We start from the raw sequence: 26,509 nt of genomic DNA, 5'->3' as shown, positions 1-26,509 counted from the left end.
GCCGCCCTCTGTGAGGTAAGATGGTTGCGCGTCAGCATTGTGATGATGTAGCCGGGAGCGCATGGCGCGGCCTGATGACGTCGACAGCAGAGGACGGAGCGGTATGACGCTAAGAGGCGGACCCATTGACACAACGTAGGTAACATAGACGATGATGTGGTTGATTGAACAGCTGTGCGGGTATGTGCACACAACAGAGAAGGACGCTGAACGCCTTAATGGACGTTATGATCCACATACGGTATACAGCGATGTCTGACGTCAGGTAGTGAGTGGATGGTCTTGTAGTGTGATTGGTTGACACTCAGGTGAGGCATGGAAGTATATTAGGCTAAAGAGGGGCTTGAAAAAGGTGCATATTTATTGGTCAGATTTTGCCATTGCCTACAATTGGATGATCTGGATGGGGGTGGCGCACTTGTTTTTACCATAAATAGATGGATGTAATACAATGTGAACAGGCTTGACAAAGGCTGTATATCAGCCGAAACGTTGCTGCTACGTGTATTGTTGCTTTGAAGTCCCAATAAAAGACCATGATGTGAGATGCTGCTGACACCGTTTGCATTTATCCATATATTCTGGCCGTTGGATCCGGGGCCATTGGTGAGGCTGTTGCATCTGTAAGGATACATCAATGTGGACCGAGTGGAGCTGCTTCTACATTTTGTTTATTGCTATCCCCAGGATAGGTCATCAATATCAGATCTGCTGGGGTCCGACACTCGGCACCCCCGCCGATCAGCTGTTTGAAGAGAAGGTGCGCGCCGTGCCAGCGCTGCCTCCTCTTCATTGTTTACCTGCTAGCCGTTGCATCTGCAGCGGTGAGCAGGTGTAATTACACCCAAGCCGTCCCATGCATTTCAATGGTATGGATCGCCCCTATACAAGTGTATAGCAGCAATCCGTACCATTGAAATAATTGGGACGGCTTGGGTGTAATTACACCTGCTCACAGCTGCAGATGCAATGGCTAGCAGGTAAACAATGAAGAGGAGGCAGCGCTGGCACGGCGTGCGCCTTCTCTTCAAACAGCTGATCGGTGGGGGTGCCGGGTGTCTGACCCCAGCCGATCTGATTTTGACAACCTATCTTGAGGAAAGATCATCAATAAATTTAGCTTGGACAACCCCTTTAAGGGGGCTATAAGAAGACTCTCCCATTTTTAAAGCCATTACATCATTTAAGGCGGCCCATGTCTCTCTGTAAGTGACTTGAATCTGCTGTAACATACGGTGGCCAGGCATTGGTCTTGTCAGTGGGTCAGGGATCCTACACAGAAGCCCCATTTGTTCCTTAGGACTACATGGTGCGTATGCTACTGTATGTTGCTGGGCGTACTGGGGATGGGTAGGTGGTCCCTGAGGAGCCTGATTGTCCCCATCCCCACCATCAGCCGCACCGTCGGCCAGAGGTAGAAGCTGTTGGACAAAACCTATTCTCACGATCACTGGAAACAGTCCTGCACGATGTTGTCTATGTCTTGGTGTTCCACAGACCCTACACATGTCAGGCCAGTCAGGGTTTTGAGTGTCAAATGCTTGGCATGTCCAACCGGCCAGTCCCTCGACCATCATCAGATAAGCCGGTGGTGGAGCAGGAGGGGCAGAGGGAAAACCATGCTCCCCCTTCTTTTTCCCTTGAGGATAGGACTTGGTATCGTAATACAGATTACCTCTCATATGTCTGCACACCCAGTGCTGATTTTCCACATGATTTGCGACTTTACACCAAGCATTCACTATCATCTCACATTCATAATTCTTTATCCACCCTCCATTTAACTCCCTAAACTTCTGCCACGTTCTAGGGTTTAAATTTCCATACTTCATCCCAGCCTTTTCTAACACTTTCTCTGTCTTTTTCTTATCCTGTTTACCTTACATATCCTCTACCACTTGCAACGTCCCACTACGTGTATGTGGGCACTGCTTAAAAGCACTTTTTATATTATTACAAGCATTTGGTTATGTATAACTTTGCATTTGTATAACTGCAAAATCCCTGTTAACAGGCCTATTACGTGTAATTTATACATCCCACTACTAGATGGGGATAGAGCTTAGGTCATATACACTGCTCAAAAAAATAAAGGGAACACAAAAATAACACATCCTAGATCTGAATTAATTAAATATTCTTCTGAAATACTTTGTTCTTTACATAGTTGAATGTGCTGACAACAAAATCACACAAAAAAAAAAAATGGAAATCTAATTTTTCAACCCATGGAGGTCTGGATTTGGAGTCACACTCAAAATTAAAGTGGAAAAACACACTACAGGCTGATCCAACTTTGATGTAATGTCCTTAAAACAAGTCAAAATGAGGCTCAGTATTGTGTGTGGCCTCCACGTGCCTGTATGACCTCCCTACAATGCCTGTGCATGCTCCTGATGAGGTGGCAGACGGTCCCCGGAGGTATCTCCTCCCAGACCTGGACTAAAGCATCTGCCAACTCCTGGACAGTCTGTGGTGCAACGTGACGTTGGTGGATAGAGCAAGACGTGATGTCTCAGATGTGCTCAATTGGATTCAGGTCTGGGGCCAGTCCATAGCATCAATGCCTTCGTCTTGCAGGAACTGCTGACACACTCCAGCCACATGAGGTCTAGCATTGTCTTGCATTAGGAGGAACCCAGGGCCAACCGCACCAGCATATGGTCTCACAAGGGGTCTGAGGATCTCATCTCGGTACCTAATGGCAGTCAGGCTACCTCTGGCGAGCACATGGAGGGCTGTGCGGCCCTCCAAAGAAATGCCACCCCACACCATTACTGACCTAATGCCAAACCGGTCATGCTGGAGGATGTTGCAGGCAGCAGAACGTTCTCCACGGCATCTCCAGACTCTGTCACGTCTGTCACATGTGCTCAGTGTGAACCTGCTTTCATCTGTGAAGAGCACAGGGCGCCAGTGGCGAATTTGCCAATTTTGGTGTTTTCTGGCAAATGCCAAACGTCCTGCACGGTGTTGGGCTGTAAGCACAACCCCCACCTGTGGACGTCGGACCCTCATATCACCCTCATGGAGTCTGTTTCTGACCGTTTGAGCAGACACATGCACATTTGTGGCCTGCTGGAGGTCATTTTGCAGGGCTCTGGCAGTGCTCCTCCTGTTCCTCCTTGCACAAAGGCGGAGGTAGCGGTCCTGCTGCTGGGTTGTTGCCCTCCTACAGCCTCCTCCACGTCTCCTGATGTACTGGCCTGTCTCCTGGTAGCGCCTCCATGCTCTGGAGACTACGTTGACAGACACAGCAAACCTTCTTGCCACAGCTCGCATTGATGTGCCATCCTGGATAAGCTGCACTACCTGAGCCACTTGTGTGGGTTGTAGACTCCGTCTCATGCTACCACTAGAGTGAAAGCACCGGCAGCATTCAAAAGTGACCAAAACATCAGCCAGGAAGCATAGGAACTGAGAAGTGGTCAGGTCACCACCTGCAGAACCACTCCTTTATTGGGGGTGTCTTGCTAATTGCCTATAATTTCCACCTATTGTCTATCCCATTTGCACAACAGCATGTGAAATTGATTGTCACTCAGTGTTGCTTCCTAAGTGGACAGTTTGATTTCACAGAAGTGTGATTGACTTGGAGTTACATTGTGTTGTTTAAGTGTTCCCTTTATTTTTTTGAGCAGTGTATATATATACCTAGGTCAGGCCTAGTTAGTCAGTTGAGACCAGTTGGAGAGAGTAGTCAAGACAGATAAGATAAACTAGGATGTAGTCAGCAGAGAGCAGATCTGAGGTAGTCAGATCAACTTAGTGGGAGGAAAGATAGAGTGAAGACTTCGCAACACAAATTAGTGAGTGGAGCCAACTTCGCTAGAAGGTGTTTACTCAGATGTTTAGGCGCAGAAGAGCGTTTTCCTTCTGTAGCTGGACTATAGACTTGTATCCCTGACCAGTAGGAGAAGAGTTTGCCTCCCTGGAAAAGAAACAAGCATTCCTAGGAATTCATCGGTGATAAGAGCCATTATTGAGGGCCACAGACACCTTTGCATGGTGGAGGTTTATAGCTTCAGGCAGCCACACCAACCTTCTGAGGGACAGTTGAGTTTTCCTGTCTACAAATACTTAGCTTGTAGGGAGAGTCAAGGAATAGTATTCAAGGCATCTAAAGGAACCAGGTACACCTAACCCACTGCTCCAAAACCAACCAACAACCTGAGAAGCCTTAAACAGTGGATTTGCAGTATCGTCTCTGTAACATCTAAAGACTGCATAACTGTACCACAGCAACTGAAAAGTCACCAAAGTAAAAGTTTTGAGTTGCATCTTTCCACTGTCTACCTCATTATTCCTACCTATGGTTGTACCACCAGTAACGGTACTGGCGTCACGACAAATTACATCAAAGGACTCAACAAGCACCCTAAGCACCCTTAACATCAAGGGCACCTCAACCACCTTCTTGGCTGATGCTTCCTACCACAGAGCGTGCCCCGGAGGATTTCGTGCTGTCCACCTCAACACTGTTGTCACGGCTGAGGATGGGGAAAACCCTCAGCCGTGCAATGCCAGGAGATATAAGTGGCTGCTCTGCCAGGACCACAGAATTAGGGAGCAGGTCACCTCCTATCGCATCCCTAATCTGACCCTGACTCCTAGCTGCATGAGCCGACCTTGATGGTAGGAGGGCTCATGCTCAGGAACCTCGGATCCCTACTCACTCTCCTGCCATATCCATAGTCTGTTTATGTTTATATCCCCTTGCAGCTCAGCCAGTTTTAGACTCCTGTTTCTCCGCATCCAGGAGGAACAGGTGGTCTACCCAGCTCCTAGTTCAGGGATCGGCGGAGGGTGAGTAGGGATCCGAGGTTCCTGAGCATGAGCCCTCCTACCATCAAGGTCTGCTCATGCAGCTAGGAGTCAGGGTCAGATTAGGGATGCGATAGGAGGTGACCTGCTCCCTAATTCTGTGGTCCTGGCCGAGCAGCGACTAACATCTCGTGGCATCGCACGGCTGAGGGTTTTCCCCATCCTCAGCCGTGACAACTGTGCTGCCAGCCCACGGAGGCTATCTGCTAACCGTGAGTAAACTGATGAACTGTGTTTTATGCCATTTGACCCCTCATCGGTCTACTGTGAACCTCACGTGTACCCCCTGCGACTGGCTGGCTGCACACTTCCTTAGCCAGTTTGTAGCCCTCAGGGATTGCATGGGAGTTTACAATTTTACTTTCCAATCCCTTAACTGAATGAACTAATTATCTCCAGACGTCTGTATTTTTTATTCCCTGCTTGTCCCTTCCTCGTGGTGCTTCCCCACTAGACTTCCTCTAGTGTACACTACGTAGGATAGCAGTATAACAACCCTTACCTGATTTTAGCAGCGCCTTCGGTCCAGGGCTCCTGATTGCCCTGTGCTGCATTCACTGTGATTCTATACAAAATCCAGAGGACTATTAAGACATATATCATGATACCAAGTGCAAACCCAAAGGTGTTCCAAAAAACAATATTATCCATACCCAGCGATCATAGGAATAACGTGCTTGGGGTTCTTACCTCTCAAATATGGCTCGACCTTAAGTAGACCCTTTATACATCCCCACAGTCCCGATCCCAGGCAGAATGGCAAAGGAGACACAGATAGATTTGTAAGAATAAGCTTCTTACCTTAACAGCGTTGTTTTTTAGATCTGTGCATCCTGATCCCTCTGCTTAATCGGTCAGAGTTGTTGGGAGGAGTTCACTGTTCGAGCCCCACGTTGGGCGCCAAGAAATGTTGGGGCAAAACCCCTACTTCTATGACCTGCTGGGGTCCAAATCAGGTAAAGGTGCGAGTACTCAGAAGAGATAAATGACACAGACTCAAGGTTGTATCAGAATAATCTCTTGACTTTATTGAGAGGATACAGAAATACTCAAGCCAACACAGCTCTCGTCACTTACGTAAGCATTGCGTGATTAATAATAATAACATAACATTTTTGGTATTTGTAAATCAAGCACATTTAATTACAACAAGCTTTATCTTATCCTTGAGTTATTCATCCTGGAGAATTGCTGAACTGTGTGTACGTGAGACAAACATGTTACTTGTTAGTTCTCAGAACAATGTGTAAGTAGGGGTTTTGCTCCTCCAGCGGCTTATCTAATGATGGTCAAGGGACCGGCCGATTGGACATGCCAAGCATTTGACACTCAAAACCCTGACTGGACTGACATGTGTAGGGTCTGTGGAGCACCAAGACATAGACAACATCGTGCAGGACTGAACCAGTTATACTCCCAGAACATCAGATACACATAGTTCGGAGAACTAACAAGTAACATGTTTGTCTTATGTACACACAGTTCAGCAATTCTCCATTCTGACCTCAACTAAACCAGCTTATTAGATGGAATCCAGTATACAAAATGAAGGTGCAATCCCTCACACCATCAAACTAAAAACTGGTAGATATGACTAAAATATGCATATACATGCCTATGCCAGTTTCTAATTTATATTGATGTTAATAAAAATTCTGACAGTTTTCATATATGTATCCTCATGATTTCTTGGGGGGGGGGGGATAGAACAGAGGGGGACATGCTGAGCTCTGAGATGTATAGTTTTCCATGATTTAGTTTAGTATTTTCACGTAAGAAGCTGTTTAAAGGGCGTCTGTGACCTTCAAAGTAAGCAGGTGCCCCAAAATGTATGCATAGCTTTCTTGAGAATATCTGGTTTTCTAATCCTGAATGTGTATTTTTTTGCAAATAGGGATTTTGGTGAACTGTGTGGTGAGGCCACTCCGTTTGGTGCACCCCATCAATAACGTTGCCCAGTACCTACCCTTCTTGTTTGATTGACAGACCCTGAGATTTTAGAGCCGATACTGATGACACAAGGGATGCAAGATGCACTGAATGAAGTGACCCCTCCCTCGGGGCACTGAAAATCATATTTTCATGAGCGTTTGTCAGGATTAGAGGATTTTTACCAGAAAGGTATGGTAAGGTTTGGTGGTACTTAACCTACATGGCAGTATGCTTACCTTGAAACTGAATTTGGAGGTGGCAGACTATCTAATTGCTGTCAGGGTAGTAAAAGCTTGTGAGTCCTCCAACCGCCCACACACAGTGATTTACAGCTTCTCCTGTGTGCCTGTGTATACAGGTGTCAATCATTTTGTGTGACTGATGGGCTTTCTCTATCCTGACAGCAGTTAAAAAGCTTTTTCCATGAAAACAGTGAATTAGATCATGGAAACTACACATCCCAGAGATCAAAAATCCCTGTCTATCTTATACAACCCTCAGAGAGGAGGAGACCAGTCAGTGTCCCTTTAACAGGTATAGATGCAGGTTTTGGATAAAGGTAGAAAGTTATGGTATTTGTAGAACTAAATGTCAGCAGTGCTACCCTAAAGACTCATTTACTGTATATTTATCCCTACAAGCTATGTATGGATGTAGAAGAAGTTGCCCTTTTGGTAGCATCACCATGATTTTTTCCTATAAAACAGAAGACAAATCTATTGCATTATCCAAACTTAGTGCATACAGGAAGAGTGAGATGAGGACTTCAGCACTGCTACATCTGCGCTTGCATTCCTATAGAACTGATTGAAATAGAGACTGCAGAGCATCCTATGTATTTAGGTGGCCACCTCCTCTCCCTGTGCTATAGGGACATCCTGTCCTATGTGGATGAGTGTTCATTAGGTAAAAGTCAATCAAGTAAGAAGAAGTAAGCACAGGGGCTACAGACATTCCAGCTCTCCAATCAGAATGAGAGGGACTTTAAGGAGTTAATGGGGCTGACCCAGAAAGAACAAATCTACAGGATCTGTAATCTGCACAGCTCCATCCACACTACTAGGAAGTGGAGATTATTAAGAAAAGTTCATGGAGGCTGTTTTATTCTAGAGAGGATATAGACATAACCAGGAGCACTGGAGGCAGAGATAGGAGGGAAAAAATCATTGCTGCAAGAGGATTTCATTTTGTGTACCAGGATGATCTGCTCATGGAAGTAATATACAGCCTCTTATAATAAGCAGTATTTGGTTTCCTACTAAGTTTTCCCAGAAGAAATAAAAGCACTTGACTCAATTACTGCAAGGAATCATTGCTAAGAGCAACCGCATTTCAAGTCACATCTGGAGAACTTGCGGTGGTGGAGGTGGTCCTCTTCATCGACTACCAGCAGACCACGTTGTGATCCATCAAGGTTCCTCACCACCCTGCAACCTCAGGTCATGCCTTTTTGCTAGATTTTTTTTCATCGGTGGTTATCTGAAGAGTTAAAAAGTGCAAGTTGTGGACACCTGAAGAGGAGGAGAACTTTGTGAGAACTTGAGTTGAGAAGTCAAGTGAAGATCTGGCGAAGAGCATAAAGAAATACATTGCTATTTTTTTTTATATACATTTACATTTGTCAATAATATTAATAGTAAAGGATAAAGGAACTCACTGGCTCTTATGGGAATTAAGCACTCCTCCCGCTGCTTGCTCCTGAGGAGGAAGATGGCTGAAGCAGAGAATGTGGAGGTATGTCTTGAGATGCAGCAGTGAGGTTCCTGGAGATGTGAACTTTGAATGTGTGATACTGTAGCATATGGGGTGTTGTGGAGGGCTCACTAGATGCATGAGTAACCACTGGTGTCAATGGCTGAGTCACTGCTCATCCCTGGCTGATTTTGGGGTATTAACCATTGCTGCATCTCCAGCTGGGATGTGTAGGAAGCTATGGGATTTGCAATGCAGAGGAATTTCCATAGACTGAGGGTTCTCGTGCCCTGACTGACCTACGTTGTGGATGTAGCAGTAGCCGCATTGCCATTGTCATTGTATAGAGCAGCAGTGACATGAATATGTGTAGGCAATGCTTGCCCTTCCATAGGATGCAGAGCTGTGCTGTGAGTATGGAGGAGGAGGGGAAGGGGGGCACTTGCCAATTGCTTAGGCAGCTCAGACAGGGAGACTGGCACATCGTGTCCTTGACATAGTGGAGAATGCAGGACTTGTGAATGGGGAGGTTGTGCTCAGAGCTGTCATAAGGTGTGCTTGGTGGCTGTGCAGAATGGATGCGGTACAGACAGACCGATGCCATGTGTATGGTTGGTATGTGGTGTTTCTGCTGGGGGTTATTGCATTTAAGGAAATTGCTTGGTATATTCAGTTGAAATGTATTCCTGTACTAAGGGGGGAGGGGGGTCTTGTATATGTATGCAGTCAGCAGGGGGCATTCATTTACTGACCTTGTTTATTAGGGAGTCCATTGTGTATGTAGTGAGTATTGGAATATGGAGTGAGTACATAGATAGATAGAAATAATAGAAATGATAGGTAGAGATTATAGATGATAGATAGATATGAGATAGATAAATAGATAAATAATAGATAGATAGATAGATAGATAGATAGACAGTTTTGAAATAGATAGATAGATAGTAAAAAGATAGATAATATACAGATAGATAAATAGATAATATACAGATAGATAGATAAATAGATAGATAATCAATAGATAGATAATCAATAAACTATAGATAGACAGTTATGAGATAGATAATAGATAAATAGATATGAGATAGATAGATAGATAGTCGATAAATTATAGATAGGTAGATAGATGAGATAGACAGTTATGAGAGATAGTCGATAAATTATAGATAGACAGTTATTAAATAGATAAATAATAGATAGATAGATAGATAGATAAGAGATTTGTGCTAATATTTAAAAGGGTATTCCAGCTTAAAAAATAAAAATAAATGACATGTCAGACGTGCCAGAGCCCTTGACTATATCTTTCACATAATGAGCTGTAAGTGTCCCTCTTTGATTGTCCAATAAGTTAGGTGATATGTTAGGTTAGGTCACTCTATAAGTTAATATCAATTACAAGAGCTACAAAACGTCTATGGAGGAGATTAATCAAACTGGCTTGGTTGCCCATAGCAACCAATCACATTCCACCTATCATTTTTCAAAGTTCCTTTGGAAAAGTAAGGGATCAATCTGATTGGTTGCTATGGACAACAAAGTTAGTTTTCTTTTGTGCCAGATCTGATAAATCCCCCTCTATGTGTAGCTCCAGCCCTCTAGTTATGCCCGATCTAGAGCAGTTGCTTAATCTATGGGGGTAAGGGTGTTTCCACACCTTTCTTAGGGAGGCTTGTAAAAAACACCATGAAAGTCATAAGTCATTTTCCAAGCTGTTTTGGAAAAACGTCTGAAGACCACACTTGGAGCTTGCTGCCCTTTGAAGGGAAAAAAAAGCCAAAGAGATCAAAAAACACTAGGAAACTGTCCTAAAATGGCACTACAAAAACACTGCGTGTGGGGCATGGTCTTTTCTGGTCCAAGAAAAAAAAAAAAGAAAAAAACATAGTGTTCACATCTGAGTTTCGGGGCCTCCTTCGAGAATTCCCACAAAAAATGTGAGATAACACCACTGCTTCCTGCGCTGTTTTATCCAGCAGAATTCTCAACCTGATGAACCCATCATAGTGAATGGGGTCCAGCAGGCACCATTGGTGTCCGTCATATGCTGGATCCAGTGCTCCCACTAGAACAGAAAAACAGAAACGCGCCACAGATGTGAACCTAACCTGACCCGTGGACCACAAGAACTGCATATATGCATGGCCAAGCTTCTCCTTTTTTTTGCTGCCACCATGGCCACATTCTGTAGATGAGGCAGTAAAGGGGAGCCCTGCTTTCTCCACAGGTGGAGGTCCCAGAATATGCTATCGATGCAGCTAGGAGAGCTTCTACAAACAGTGGACTCCTGTATTACAAGTATGACCATTCATTTGAATTGCCAGCCTGTAATACCTACAAACGTCTTTCTTCCTTGGGGGCAGTAACAGAGCTGGCCATACATATGTGTGGCTCTCTATAGTGGACTCCAGATTGCCTGGGTTTTCTGAAGCCAGACCAGTCACAATCATCTGATCACGGGGCTGCTACAGCATTACATGGGCTGTGCATGAAGTACACCATATGACACAATTTTTTAGGGCACCATATGGCAGTATTCATCAAGGCTACTGTATGGTGTCATTCATCAAGGCAAAATTAAGGAACTATTCATGTGGCCAATGTATTGCAGTATTTATCAAGTCCCTGTTTGGCACTATTCATCAGACTAATGTATGGCACTATTCAGTAGGGTACTGTATAGCACTATTAGCCAAAGCTCTATATGGCAGTGACCGGCACTATTAATCAAGGTACTGTATGGAAATATTCATCATGAGACGTTTAAAGGGCTGTATGACACTGTTAATCAAGGCACTTCATCAGAATAACGTATGGCACTATTCAGTATGGTACTGTATAGCACTATTAGTCCAGGCTCTATAGTGTACTTTTCATCATGGCCGTGAAGGGGATTGTTAATAAAGACACTGTATGGAAATATTCATCATGAGACATTTAACGGGCTGTATGACACTGTTAATCAAGGCACTTCATCAGACTAACGTATGGCACTATTCAGTAGGGTACTGTATAGCACTATTAGTCAAGACTCTATATGGCAGTGAACGGCACTATTAATCAAGGTACTGTATGGAAATATTCATCATGAGACGTGTAAAGGGCTGTATGACACTGTTAATCAAGGCACTTCATCAGACTAATGTACGGCACTATTCAGTAGGGTACTGTATAGCACTATTAGTCAGGACTCTATAGAGCACTTTTCATCATGGCCGTGAAGAGCACTGTTAATCAAGGCGCTTTATGGTGATGCTGATTAGTCCAGTGTATGGCAAGATAATCGAGGCTCTGTATAACACTTTTCATCATGGCAGCGAAGGGCACTATTAATCAAAGTATTGTATGGCAATATTCATCATGAGGCTGTTATAAACACTGCATGCCATTATTAACCAAGGCAGTGTATTGCAATGCTCAATAGTCCAGTGTATGGCAATATTAATCAAGGCTCAGTATGGCACTATTCATCAGGGACCAGTACGGCACCATTAATCAAGGCGGTATATGATGTCAGAAAACAAACCCTGCATGGCATTATTTACCAGGGCATGGTATCTGGTGAACCTATTAAAATGATCTATTTCACCCATGATTTTTATTTTTTGCATCATTCATTTCTATGGGGTCATGCACATGTATATTTTTTTCATGGAACCGTGTGCCCAATCCACTCAGCACAGGTCCTGTCCCAGTTCATATTTGCGGAATAGCCATTTCTATCGATGGGAATGGGTGAAGCATTGAATGCTCCCCATTTGTCACAGATTTGCGTTTTTGCGTGAGCTTGTATGACTTATGGTGGGAGCTTCACAACATACAGAGGGTGGAACATATACATTAAGGTCCCATATAAATTGCCACATACAGATGGAGTGTGACATCACATCATGGCGCGTCATCACGTCACAAAAGCCATTGAAAAGGTCCATTCAAAGTTTCTTGCCATTGTGTGGAGTCTGTCGACGATTTCTATATCTGTACATGCACAACTTGTGCCATAGGAGGTCAATTAGACATTATCAGATACATATCATTGACATGAGCTGTCCTATTCATTCAGCCAGTAAGCTGGAGCCTTGTGCTTCCGACACAGTGATAAAAGTCTGGGTATTGGTTGTACTATCAAAAAAGCATACGCAGCAGAGCTGAGTTTGTCAGGGTGTTTTATAGCCAAGCTTAGAATGCAGCGCAGCACTTCATGTGGTTTTACATAGGACTGCAGGTAAAACTGCTTCATTATCTTTGAATTATGATGCAGCTCAAGAGCATTAATGAACCAATTAAGCTCCGCTACATGTGTGGTGAAGTGCGGGAGGAGGGTTATGGTAAGTTCCATTAAGGGCAAGCTGTATGGTGTACGGGAGGCTCAGCCCATTAAAGAGCCCTGCTGGCAGCACTACCCAGGATGCAGGGAATCAGCTAATTGGCTTTTGCTGCAGCCGAGTCCTGCATCACGATGAGAGCAGAAGAGCAGCACATGGAGCCCGTGCCAGTCCGCAGGCGCAGAGCAGCCAGGAGCTCTCCAGGGTGCTGCAGGACAGGAGGAGGGGGCACAAGCCAGCTCTGCTGTACAATGCGGCTGGTGTCAGAGAGATTCATAGCTCTGATGCCCTGCAGTGAATTGCAGCTCCATAGAACTCTGCTGATAATGATGGAAGTGAGGTCTCTTTATATAAAGGGTGCCTCTACACGTGGCAGAAATTTCTGTGACTGAAAATTTGTTCCATTCATCTGAATGGGGTTTGTTTTGGCGAAAAAGCAAATGGATTTCTGCAAGCCCCATTCAGGGGAGTGGAAAGGAGTTTCAGTCGCAGAAAAATCCTGCAAAAAATTCTGCTGAGTGTGAAAGAGGTTTAGGCTGGGTTCAGACCTGAGCGTTTTACAGCGCGTTCCTACGCGCTGTAAAACGCTCAACAGGCAAAAACCAATGTTTCCCTATGGGCATGGTTCTCACCTCAGCGTTTTACAGCGCGTACGAACGCGCTGTAAAACACCCTACGCCTCAAGAAGTACAGGAGCTTCTTTGGGGCGTATTGTCGCTCGTTCCTACCCATAGACTTCAGCGGGAACGCGCCTAAATGGGCGTTTGCTTGTTTCCGCCCATTAAAAACGCCCGATACAAACGCCCGATAAAAACGCCTGTAAAAAGCGCTTATCGAATACGCGCTGGGTTCAGACCTGAGCGTATTAGATATGCGCTTTTTACAGGTGTTTTTATTGGGCGTTTTTATCGGGCGTTTTTAATCGGCGGAAACAAGCAAACGCCCATTTAGGCGCGTTTCTCCAGGGACAGTTTCTCCAGGGACATTGAAGAAGTGTCATATCGATTGTCAGGCACGTAATGTAGTAGAGTTGAGTTGGTCACATTTGTGGATCTGCGTTTGTCAGATGTAGCAGAGCTGAGTTTTAGATGTTGCAGGGCTGATTATGTCTGATACAGTAAAGGGGAGATTGTCGTTTATTGTGCAATGTTTGATGGGTACTGAGTTGCTGTGTTGCCCGAAACTCCTATGTTTTGCAGGGTTAAGTAGCTCTCATGGTGCAGCAGAGCAGAGTTTGGCAAGAATTGACTAGTTGCATTTCTCAGATGTCTAGGGCTGGGTATACCGGAAGATATGCTGTAATTTGGCTGAGCTTGTAACATATTGGGCATCTGAGTTTGTTAGATGTGGTGGAACTGAGTGCACCTGATGTTGTAGTAGACTTGAGTTTGTCAGATCTGACATAGCGGAGTTTGTAGATGAGTTTCAGATGTAGCACAGCTAAGGGTACGGCTACATTCAGGTTTTTCAATGCAGCTTTTGAAGCCAAAACCAGAATTGGAAATGGAGAACTTAAAGGGGGTTTCCTGGACTTAGGCTACTTTCACACCTGCGTTAGGTGCGGATCTGTCTTGTATCTGCACAGACGGAACCGCACCGATAATGCAAACGCTTGTATCTGTTCAGAACGGATCAGTTTGCATTACCATGAAAAAAAATATATAAAAAAAATATATATACACTGCTCAAAAAAATAAAGGGAACACAAAAATAACACATCCTAGATCTGAATTAATTAAATATTCTTCTGAAATACTTTGTTCTTTACATAGTTGAATGTGCTGACAACAAAATCACACAAAAATTTAAAAATGGAAATCAAATTTTTCAACCCATGGACGTCTGGATTTGGAGTCACACTCAAAATTAAAGTGGAAAAACACACTACAGGCTGATCCAACTTTGATGTAATGTCTTTAAAAGAAGTCAAAATGAGGCTCAGTAGTGTGTGTGGCCTCCACGTGCCTGTATGACCTCCCTACAACGCCTGTGCATGCTCCTGATGAGGTGGCGGACGGTCTCCTGAGGGATCTCCTCCCAGACCTTGACTAAAGCATCTGCCAACTCCTGGACAGTCTGGGGTGCAACGTGATGTTGGTGGCTAGAGCGAGACATGATGTCCCAGATGTGCTCAATTGGATTCAGGTCTGGGGAACGGGCGGGCCAGTCCATAGCATCAATGCCTTCGTCTTGCAGGAATTGCTGACACACTCCAGCCACATGAGGTCTAGCATTGTCTTGCATTAGAAGGAACCCAGGGCCAACCGCACCAGCATATGGTCTCACAAGGGGTCTGAGGATTTCATCTCGGTACCTAATGGCAGTCAGGCTACCTCTGGCGAGCACATGGAGGGCTGTGCGGCCCTCCAAAGAAATGCCACCCCACACCATTAATGACCCAATGCCAAATCGGTCATGCTGGAGGATGTTGCAGGCAGCAGAACGTTCTCCACGGCATCTCCAGACTCTGTCACGTCTTTCACATGTGCTCAGTGTGAACCTGCTTTCATCTGTGAAGAGCACAGGGCGCCAGTGGCGAATTTGCCAATCTTGGTGTTCTCTGGTAAATGCCAAACGTCCTGCATGGTGTTGGGCTGTAAGCACAACCCCCAACTGTGGACGTCGGGCACTCATATCACCCTCATGGAGTCTGTTTCTGACCGTTTGAGCAGACACATGCACATTTGTGGCCTGCTGGAGATCATTTTGCAGGGCTCTGGCAGTGCTCCTCCTGTTCCTCCTTGCACAAAGGCAGAGGTAGCGGTCCTGCTGCTGGGTTGTTGCCCTCCTACGGCCTCCTCCACGTCTCCTGATGTACTGGCCTGTCTCCTGGTAGCGCCTCCATGCTCTGGACACTACGCTGACAGACACAGCAAACCTTCTTGCCACAGCTCGCATTGATGTGCCATCCTGGATAAGCTGCACTACCTGAGCCACTTGTGTGGGTTGTAGACTCCGTCTCATGCTACCACTAGAGTGAAAGCACCGCCAGCATTCAAAAGTGACCAAAACATCAGCCAGGAAGCATAGGAACTGAGAAGTGGTCTGTGATCACCACCTGCAGAACCACTCCTTTATTGGGGGTGTCTTGCTAATTGCCTATAATTTCCACCTGTTGTCTATCCCATTTGCACAACAGCATGTGAAATTGATTGTCACTCAGTGTTGCTTCCTAAGTGGACAGTTTGATTTCACAGAAGTATGATTGACTTGGAGTTACATTGTGTTGTTTAAGTGTTCCCTTTATTTTTTTGAGCAGTGTATATATACAGTACAGACCAAAAGTTTGGACACACCTTCTCATTCAAAGTGTTTTCTTTATTTTCATGAATATGAAAATTGTAGATTCACACTGAAGGCATCAAAACTATGAATTAACACATGTAGAATTATATACATAACAAACAAGTGTGAAATAACTGAAAATATGTCATATTCTAGGTTCTTCAAAGTAGCCACCTTTTGCTTTGATTACTGCTTTGCACACTCTTGGCATTCTCTTGATGAGCTTCAAGAGGTAGTCCCCTGAAATGGTTTTCACTTCACAGGTGTGCCCTGTCAGGTTTAATAAGTGGGATTTCTTGCCTTATAAATGGGGTTGGGACCATCAGTTGCGTTGAGGATAAGTCAGGTGGATACACAGCTGATAGTCCTACTGAATAGACTGTTAGAATTTGTATTATGGCAAGAAAAAGCAGCTAAGTAAAGAAAAACGAATGGCCATCATTACTTTAAGAAATGAAGGTCAGTCAGGCATCCGAAAAATTGGGAAAACTTTGAAAGTAAGGGCTATTTGACCATGAAGGAGAGTGATGGGGTGCTGCGCCAGATGACCTGACCTCCACAGTCACCAGACCTGAACCCAATCGAGATGGTTTGGGGTGAGCTGGACCACAGAGTGAAGGCAAAAGGGCCAACAAGTGCTAAGCATCTCTGGGAACTCCTTCAAGACTGTTGGAAGACCATTTCAGGGGACTACCTCTTGAAGCTCATCAAGAGAATGCCAAGAGTGTGCAAAGCAGTAATCAAAGCAAAAGGTGGCTACTTTGAAGAACCTAGAATATGACATATTTTCAGTTGTTTCACACTTGTTTGTTATGTATATAATTCCACATGTGTTAATTCATAGTTTTGATGCCTTCATAGTCATGAAAATAAAGAAAACTCTTTGAATGAGAAGGTGTGTCCAAACTTTTGGTCTGTACTGTATATTTTTTTGTTCATGATAATGCAAACGGATCCGTTTTGACTTACACTGAAAGTCAATGGGAGGCGGATCCGTTTTCAATTGCACCATATTGTGTCAGTGAAAACGGATCCGTCCCCATTGACTTAGGCCTCATGCACACGACCACTTCCGCAATTTGCGGAACGGAACAGGCGCCGGCAATATAAATGCCTATTTTTGTCCGCAAAGCGCGAACAAGAATAGGACATGTTATTTTTTTTAGCGGGGTCGCGGAATGGAGCCACGGATGCCGACAGCACACGGAGTGCTGTCCGCATCTTTTGCGGCCCCATTGAAGTGAATGGGTCCGCATCGGAGCCGCTAAAATGGCGGCTCGGATGCGGACCCAAACAACGGTCGTGTGCATGAGGACGGATTGTACATTGTAAGTCAGGACAGATCCGTTTGGCTCCGCAACGTCTGGCGGACATTAAAATGCTGCAAGCAGCGTTCTGGTGTCCTCCTCCAGAGCGGAATGGAGGCTGAACGGAGGCAAACTGATGCATTCTGAACGGATCCTTATATATTCAGAATGCATTGGGGCTAAACTGATCCATTTTGGGCCGCTTGTGAGAGCCCTGAAACGGATCTCACAAGTGGACCCAGAAACGCCAGTGTGAAAGTAGCCTTAGATATAGATTTGGGCTATTCTCAGGATAAGGGCTCATGTACTGTACATGAATGTTGCCTGTTTTTCGGTCAGCAAATTGCCGATCCACAAAACACGGATACCAGCCGTGTGTGTTCCGCATTTTGGCCCACAATAGAACAGTCCTATCCTTGTCCATAATACGGATAAGAATAGGACATGTTCTATATTTTTGCGGATGCCATGGAATAGAGATACGGATGCGGACAGCTCATAGTGTGCTGTCTGCGTCTTTTGCAGCCCGGTTGAGGTGAATGGTTCTGCATCCAACCTGCAGAAAATGAGGATCGGATGTGGACAAAAAATACGTTTGTGTACATGAGCCCTTAGTCATCAATATTTGATCAGTGGGGGTCCAACATCTAGCACCCATCAATCAGATGCTTTGGGCAGCTGCAGGCACCGGAAACTATACAGGGGATGAAGGTCTTGGTCCACTGTGTAGCTTCTGGCGCTGGTGTACTCAGGCCATCTTTAACGCGGGGCAAAAGGGGCAGCTGCCTCTTAAGCCCCTCTGGCCACTGGAGGACCTTTCATGGGTGCATACTTTATTAACTAAGTAGAAGGACATGCAGGGCATACATGGGGGATGTCCCTGCACTTACTATTATTTCTGTGCGCTGCTCCGTTTCGCCGCCATGGCCCCCGTTACATTCTCCCGCGCTGTATGCTAAGTAACAGCATCGGAACACCAGGGAGGAGACATCAGCAGGGGGAAGGTGATTTTTTTTTCTCCCTGGCTGAGACGTTCTGTGCTGCGATTGGACAGCGCTAGGGAGAAGGAACGCCCACAGAGAAAAGCTGATGTCTCCTCCCTGGTGTTCCGATGCTGTTACTTAGCATACAGCGCGGGAGAATGTAACGGGGGGTACAACGGAGCGGCGCCCAGAAATAATAGTAAGTACAGGGAGATCCCCCATGTATGCCCTATATGTCCTGCTACTTAGTTAATAAAGTATGGACCCATGAATGCGGCAGCGGCACTTGTGTTCTCCCTCTTGCCTAGGTTTCAATCAATATTAAAGACGGCCCTGGGTGTACTGCAGTTCTGCTCCTATTCACTTGAAGGCAAGTTGAGCTGCAGTACCCCAACATGGCTACAACATGGTGGATGGAGCTCTCTGCTTCTGCTCCGTCCAGCATACAGTTTCCAGGGGCTGGTGGCTGCCCAAAATACACTGAACAAAAGTATAAACGCAACACTTTCAGTTTTGCTCCCATTTTGCATGAGCTGAACTCAAAGATCTGAAACATTTTCTACATACACAAAATACCCATTACTCTCAAATATTGTTCACAAATCTGTGTTAGTGAGCACTTCTCCTTTGCCGAGATAATCCATCCCACCTCACAGGTGTGGCATATCAAGGTGCTGATTAGACAGCATGAATATTGCACAGGTGTGCCTTAGACTGCCCACAATAAAAGGCCACTCTGAAATGTGCAGTTTTGCCTTACTGGGGAAGAAGGGGGGGGGGGGGTCAGAAAACCAGTCAGTATCTGGTGTGGCCACCATTTGCCTCACGCATTGCAACACATCTCCGTCGCATAGAGTTGATCAGATTGTTGATTGTGGCCTGTGGAATGTTGGTCCACTCATCTTCAATAGCTGTGTGAAGTTGCAGAATATTAGCAGGAACTGGAACACGCTGTCGTATATACGCCGATCCAGAGCATCCCAAACATGCTCAATGGGCGACATCTCCGGTGAGTACACTGGCCATGCAAGAACTGGGATGTTTTCAGCTTCCAGGAATTGTGTACAGATCCTTGCAATATGGGTCCCTGCATTATCATGCTGCAGCATGAGGTGATTGTGGCGGAACCAGCTCCGCCACTTGTGCCTGTAGAGGACTGCTTGCCCGCCTCCTGCCTCTGGATTACGGCCCTTTAAGAACTATCTGGGAACATACTGTGGAGTTACTGGATGGCCACCATTTCATGTATCAGAGACACATGGTGAGAACAATGGATGGCGGCCATTTTAACTCACAGACACTGTTTGGACTTTTCTACACGGTGCCATCTCGCCGGTATTTGGTGCACAAAGCCATCGGGCAGTAGTTTTAAACTATACAACAGGGGACACATTATACAGTAATTCTTTTTTATATAGCCTGTATATGTTCTGCGGAATCTGCATTAAACTGTATCTTTCAAACTACTGAATGGATCTGGGTGAATTTTGGATATGTGGTTCACCCAGATCCCCCGGTTCCGAGGATATACTTGTTATGGGGTTATTGCATGTTTTGGGGTTCCTGTGATATGTTTTATAAAACTGTATTTCTCTGCCTGTGATAATTATATTAGCCATTGTGTTCAGTAATCATATCACAGGCAGAGGGGAGGATTTTGTGTGGGAGTGTCTGTGTGTATTGTACGGATTGATTGGTTGTATTTCAAAACCCTGTGGGCAGTACTATGTTTGTGGATTGTGAATAAAAGAGGCTGTAGGTGCCAGTACAGTCAGCTCTGCTTGACCTCAAAGCGAAGTGTTGTCTCGTTCTTGGGGGAATTGGATTGTATGCTGATTGCCAGGAGTGTAAGCCGATTGTATGCTTTTCCTGTTCCGCGGTTTCCAGTGTTCGTGTAGTTTGCAGTTCGGCAGACTGGTGCTTGCAGTAGCTGCCTGTGCATTGGAAAGGGGAATATCGTCTGAACGGAGTTGTTTGCTGAACGGTCCGTTACAGTGATGGTCGTGGATGAAGGGCACAACAATGGGCCTCAGGATCTCATCACGGTATTTCTGTGCATTCAAAATGCCATCAATAAAATGCACCTGTGTTCGTTGTCCATAACAAATGCACCTGTGTCCGTTGTCCATAACAAATGCACCTGTGTTCGTTGTCCATAACAAATGCACCTGTGTTCATTGTCCATAACAAATGGGCCACTCGACCCACAACGTTGACGTCAGCAAACCGCTCACCCACACGATGCCACACACGCTGTCTGCCATCTGCCCTGAACAGTGAAAACCCGGGACTCATCCGTGAACAGAAAGCCTCTCCAACATGCCAGATGCCATTGAATGTGAGCATTTGCCCACTTAAGTCGGTTACGACTACGAAATGCAGTCAGGTCCAGACCCCGATGAGGACGACGAGCATGCAGATGAGCTTCCCTGAGACTGATTCTGACAGTTTGTGCAGAAATTCTTTGGTTATGCAAACCGATTGTTGCTGCAGCTGTCCGGGTGGCTGGTCTCAGATGATCATGGAGGTAAACATGCTGGATGTGGAGGTCCTGGGCTGGTGTGGCTACACGTGGTCTGCGGTTGTGAGGCCGGTTAGATGTACTGCTAAATTCTCTGAAACGTCTTTGGAGACAGCTTATGGTAGAGAAATAAACATTCATTGCACGGGCAACAGCTCTAGTAGACATTCCTGCAGTCAGCATGCCAATTGCACTCTCCCTCAAACGTTGCGACATCTGTGGCATTGTGCTGTGTGATCAAACTGCACATTTCAGAGTGGGCTTTTATTGTGGGCAGTCTAAGGCACACCTGTGCAATATTCATGCTGTCTAATCAGCAGCTTGATATGCCACAGCTGTGAGGTGGGATGGATTATCTCAGCAAAGAAGAAGTGTTCACTAACACAGATTAAGACAGATTTGTGAACGATATTTGAGAGTAATGGTTCTTGTGTATGTAGAAAATGTTTCAGATCTTTGAGTTCCGCTCATGCAAAATAGGAGCAAAACCGAAAGTGTTGTGTTTATATTTTTGTTCAGTGTAGGTACTGATCTAATATTAATGACTTATCCTGAGGATAGGCCATTAATATCTAAGTCCAGGAAAACCTTCTTTAATAGTCTCTCCTTTTGCGATGGCCATACCTTCAGAATGTCTAATTATGTGGCAGCTCTGAGTTTACAATGTATTGTGGACCTGTGTTTGTCTTCTGTGGCAGAGGATGCCAGGTTGAGTATCTATGGCAAAGCTGAGGCTGTCAGATACTGGTCGTTCGTCAGTCAGATATTGCACTGCTGAGTGTACGATGTAGCAGAGCTGAATATATCTGATGGTATTTTTGAGTTCAGTTTGTCAGATACTGTGCAGCTGCTGCAGATCTAAATCCAGTATTCAAAGGGACAAACCATCTGGGCAGGATTTTACCTTAGCGCTTTATCCGTTCATTGCAGTTCATCTGACGCTGGGAGCAACTGGATTATCACAGATATAAAAACGTACACCTTTTCTCATCCTCTTCCTAAGACACTGCCTCCCATTCTTACTCCTTCTGTCCCTCATAGAAGCCGTGCACTGATTTGTATGTAGCACAGGTGCCACCATCGTGACAACCATAGTTGTAACTGCTATTCATTTCATTGGAGAACACATTAACCATGGCCTCTCCACCATTGCCCATGTCTCATGGGTCTAGCAGCCACAACCCAAATTTCTGGTTTTATGTCCCTCAGCCACAAAATAAGACATACAAATTCCTATATGTCGATGTTATTAGGATTTGTAACTCAGAGGACCAATCATCACTGTCTGCCTTTAGGCGTTGTTGGGGCAGATAGCCTTGCAGATGTGACAACAGGAAGCCCAGATATCTTGGTTGTCAGCTTTGAAATACTCAATAGAGAAAAAGAATATCCCACGGCGCAAGAACCACCCAGTAGTTGGAATAGAATGAGGGTTCTTTTTTATTAAGCAAGCGGTACAACGCGTTTCGGGGATATACCCCTTCTTCAGGTACAAATGACTTGCATTTGAAATACTGTCACTGTTACTAGGAATAAAGAAAAAAAAAAGCCTTTATTATGTATCATTTAAAACCCAAATAATGATATATGAAAAGGATGAAAAAAATCATAAATTTAAATGAGTAGATACTCAGCACTTTGGGACACAGGTAGGCAGGCATGGGCCAAATATATTATACTAATGGCGGTGGCCCTACAGCTGGCCCTATAGCTTCCATGCCCTGCCTACAAACGGAATAGCCGCCCCCGATAGGGGCGATCCCGTATCAGGAACCTCCTGAGCAGCACCCTAGGATGGCCCTGGATAAGGGATGAAGCTATCAGCTTAATATATGCTGACCAAAGGAACCGTCACTACAATGGTGAGTAGCACAAAATGGTAACAAAGGAAAACAAAACTTACATAAAAATAATAAAGTAGATAAGAATAGATGAATAAGCCGCTCCTATAAACCGATCCTGATTTGAGATAGGTGGAAAGTTGATGTCACAACAAGAAGACGCTGTGTTAATTCACAACGTCATCGTTCCAACGCATTTCACCCATGCTCTAATTGGGCTCATCAGGGGACACATTCAACTTAGTACCTGACCAGGATCAGATCAAGACTTAGATCTGAAGATATAGTAAATCAAACAAGAGGAGTTTCCAACTTGAACAACAAAATAAGTATAGAGGATATCAACATCAGCCTCTTGGTATAGTGCAATCTCCCTATATAGAGAAGCTAGATAGTAACCAGTCGTCTACTTGCGGGTCAACAAGAATAAATCATGCTTTAGTGCAGAAGCCAAATACTTTGAGATATCACTCAGAAGATGAGCAGCAGTAGATGTGTATCACAGCCACCGATATATAGATGAAGCGCTGTATATTGTAGTATAAGGGAAGGCTGTTAGATAAAACCAGTCGTCTACTTGCATGTCAGCAAGATGAGAACAGATGATGTTGTAGTGCAGGAGCCAAATACCCCGATATATCACTCAGAGGATGAGCAGCAGTAGAGGTATACAGCCACCTTTATATAGATGAGGCGCTGTGTAAAGGGATGGACAAAAGTCTCCTGGCGTCCGTGGCAAATAACCACATCACAAAAACGCAACAAAAGTTTTAAGTGCCCATTTTAATGCAATCTCATCTAAATATACCCTTACACAGCTGCTAGTAAAATATAAAGCTAATGCACAAGTCTGAAGGCATTTCCATCAATGGATGCATGCTCCATCAATGGTGCATGCTGTGATTGGAAAAATCATAGCATGCACCACCCAGTTCTGATTCATTTACTCAAGTGAGTGGGTCTGCAAGAAAAACAGACAGGACGTGGACATCATCTGTGAGTGGTCTGTATAAAAATGATTGAATGAATTATGGAATGGTCTGCTGTGTGACAGGTAGAGAAGTAATCTCTGCTAGTCGGCGATGTACATATGGGTCACATACTGGCTTCACCTTTCTCCTAATCTGACTGCTCTGGTGTCTCCTTATCACTTACTTTTTGTTTATTGTAGCTTAACCCTTAGGCCTCATGCACACGACCGTTGTTTGGGTCCGCATCCGAGCCGCCGCTTTGGCGGCTCGGATACGGACCCATTCACTTCAATGGCGCCGCAAAAGATGCGGACAGCACTCCGTGTGCTGTCCGCATCCGTGCCTCCGTTCCGCGGCCCCGCTAAAAAAATATAACATGTCCTATTCTTGTCCACGCTTTACGGACAAGAATAGGCATTTATATTGCCGGCGCCCGTTCCGTTCCGCAAATTGTGGAAGGCAACACGGGCGGCTTCCGTTTTTTGCGGATCCGCGATTTGCGGGCCACAAAAAACGGCGCGGTTGTGTGCATGAGGCTTTATACTGCCTTCCTGAAGAGATTATTGTTGCATTAGCTGTAGGTAAACAGTGTGAGAGTTAAATCTCCGTGTAGCTGCAATAAAGAAGGTTAGTGACAAGGAGACATGAGAAGCAGCACTAAGAAACAATCAGTGCCTCCCCCCAATTTGCCAAGTTGTTAACCATATTTTGTCCAGACAACATAACTAAGTGCATGTACATAAGAAATCACAACACTTAACTCAAGAAGCATTGCATTAAGGCCTCTTTCACACGACAGTATGGCTTTTTCAGTGTTTTGCGGTCCGTTTTAAACGGATCCGTTGTTCCGTTTTTTGTTTCCGTTGTGTTTCCGTTTCCGTTCCGTTTTTCCGTTCCGTTTTTCCGTATGGCAAATACAGTACACAGTAATTTCATAGAAAAAATTGGGCTGGGCATAACATTTTCAATAGATGGATCCGCAAAAAACGGAACGGATACGGAAGACATACGGATGCACTTCCGTATGCATTCCGTTTTTTTGCGGACCCATAGACTTTAATGGAGCCACGGAACGTGATTTGCGGCCAAATATAGGACATGTTCTATGTTAAAACGGAACGGAAAAACGAAAATACGGAAACGGAATTCATACGGAGTACATTCCGTTTTTTTTGCGGAACCATTGAAATCAATGGTTCCGTATACGGACCGTATACGGACCGCAAAAAACGGCCCGTAAACGGGGGAAAAAAACGGTCATGTGAAAGAGGCCTAACTCTGTCAATAGTATTTCATCCTTTGTAGCATATTTCAGAGACAAAGACAAAGCCAAACAAGGGGTAGAATTATTATGGTGAGGATGATATTCCACAAAAGAAAACCAGAAAAAAAAAAAACGATCCGGCCCTATAACTAAATGGACCCATCTCCAGTATGGAAGCTCCACCAAATATTCTAGACCTTTATTTAAACAAATATGTCTGCTCTTCTGACATGTCTGTTTTAGTGAAACACAATACAATAACACTTTTGGAGAGGCCTTTCTTCAAACTCTGAATTGTGCCACCCCTTTGTTGTTCCTCCTAGAAATGAATAAATTGACAACTGGGTGATACCGTTCCCTTTGGACATAGGTTGTGTACCTACACAGTCTGACACTGTCAGCCCTGATTGGACATTGCCAAAGTGTGTAGGGACAGGGAAAAGGGTAACGCCCAGTTGTACGTTTAATCACACATTTCTAGCAGGATTAACAGAGGGACAGCACAATGTAGAATAATAAGAAATGTTTTATAGGTAAAAAAAAAGTGTTTACTAAAACAGACTTGTCTCTTAGAGAGAACTTGTTGAAAAAATAAAATAAAATACCCATCCCTCCTTAGGTAACTGTAGACATACGTACACCCCGCCAATCAGCTGTTTGGAGAGAAGGATGTGCTCATACGAGCGCTGCCTTCTCTACTCTGTTTACCTGCTCGCCGCAGTAATTTCACTTGTCTATTCAAGTGAATGTAAGGAGCCGTCCCATAGAAATGAATGGGGACACCATACTTGTAATTACACCTGCCTACCCCTGCAATTGCTGCAGTGAGCAGGTAAAAAAAGCAAAGAAGGTATCAGGCATGAGCACTGCCTTCTCTTCAAACAGCTGATCAGCGGGGGTTCCCGGGAGTCGGACTGCTGCCGATCTGATATTGTCTGAGGAAAGGTCATCTATAGTAAAAAGCGGACAACCCCTTTAAGGAGTTGCTATTTGGGCAATTCTTAAACATTTGTGTTCATTTATCGGTGCCTTTAATAATAAAAAATAACAATGATAATAATATTCTTCAGTTGTACATATCAGGCATTGACATGAAGAAGGAGCAATTCTGCTGTGGGCTTCTTGAGTTGTCATTCATTTTGGCAGTTTCAATAGACACTTTGCATTTTCGGTTTAGGATTATGCCAAGTCATATACAATACCAGGATTAGCAGAAATATACAATTACATTTTCCTCTAATTTAACTTGAATCTTGCTGTAAAAAAGCAATTATTGTGGAATAGGTTGATTGCTTTTTAATTTGCTAACTTAATTATTTAAATCTGAGCATGGTGCTTAATAATTCTTTATGTACAGTACAGCAGATAGAAATGAATTCACAGCTAAAAGGGCATGTTATATCAGTGAAGGGGATAGATAGATAGATAGATAGATAGATAGATAGATAGATAGATAGATAGATAGATAGATAGATAGATAGATAGATAGATAGGAGACAGATAGATAGATAGATATGAGATAGATAGATATGAGATAGATACAGGGCCGGCGTCATAACCCGGC

The 26,509-nt window shown here is 44.6% G+C and overlaps 1 protein-coding gene across 1 annotated transcript in view; it reads left to right on the top strand.

Moving 5' to 3' along the window:
• Positions 1 to 8,421: 8,421 nt before the first annotated feature.
• PRMT8 (protein arginine methyltransferase 8) overlaps positions 8,422 to 26,509 on the top strand; it is a 374,391-nt gene continuing 356,303 nt past the window's right edge. Inside the window, exon 1 of the mRNA XM_040439278.1 lies at positions 8,422 to 8,490. Within this exon, the coding sequence (XP_040295212.1) occupies positions 8,422 to 8,490 (69 nt within the window). The remainder of the gene's footprint in view (positions 8,491 to 26,509) is intronic.

This window comes from Bufo bufo, chromosome 1, assembly GCF_905171765.1.
Source record: "Bufo bufo chromosome 1, aBufBuf1.1, whole genome shotgun sequence".
In the NCBI taxonomy this organism is placed as follows: Eukaryota; Metazoa; Chordata; class Amphibia; order Anura; family Bufonidae; genus Bufo; species Bufo bufo.
The sequence above is the reverse complement of the archived record's forward strand: the minus strand, read 5'-3'. Positions and strand labels throughout refer to the sequence as shown.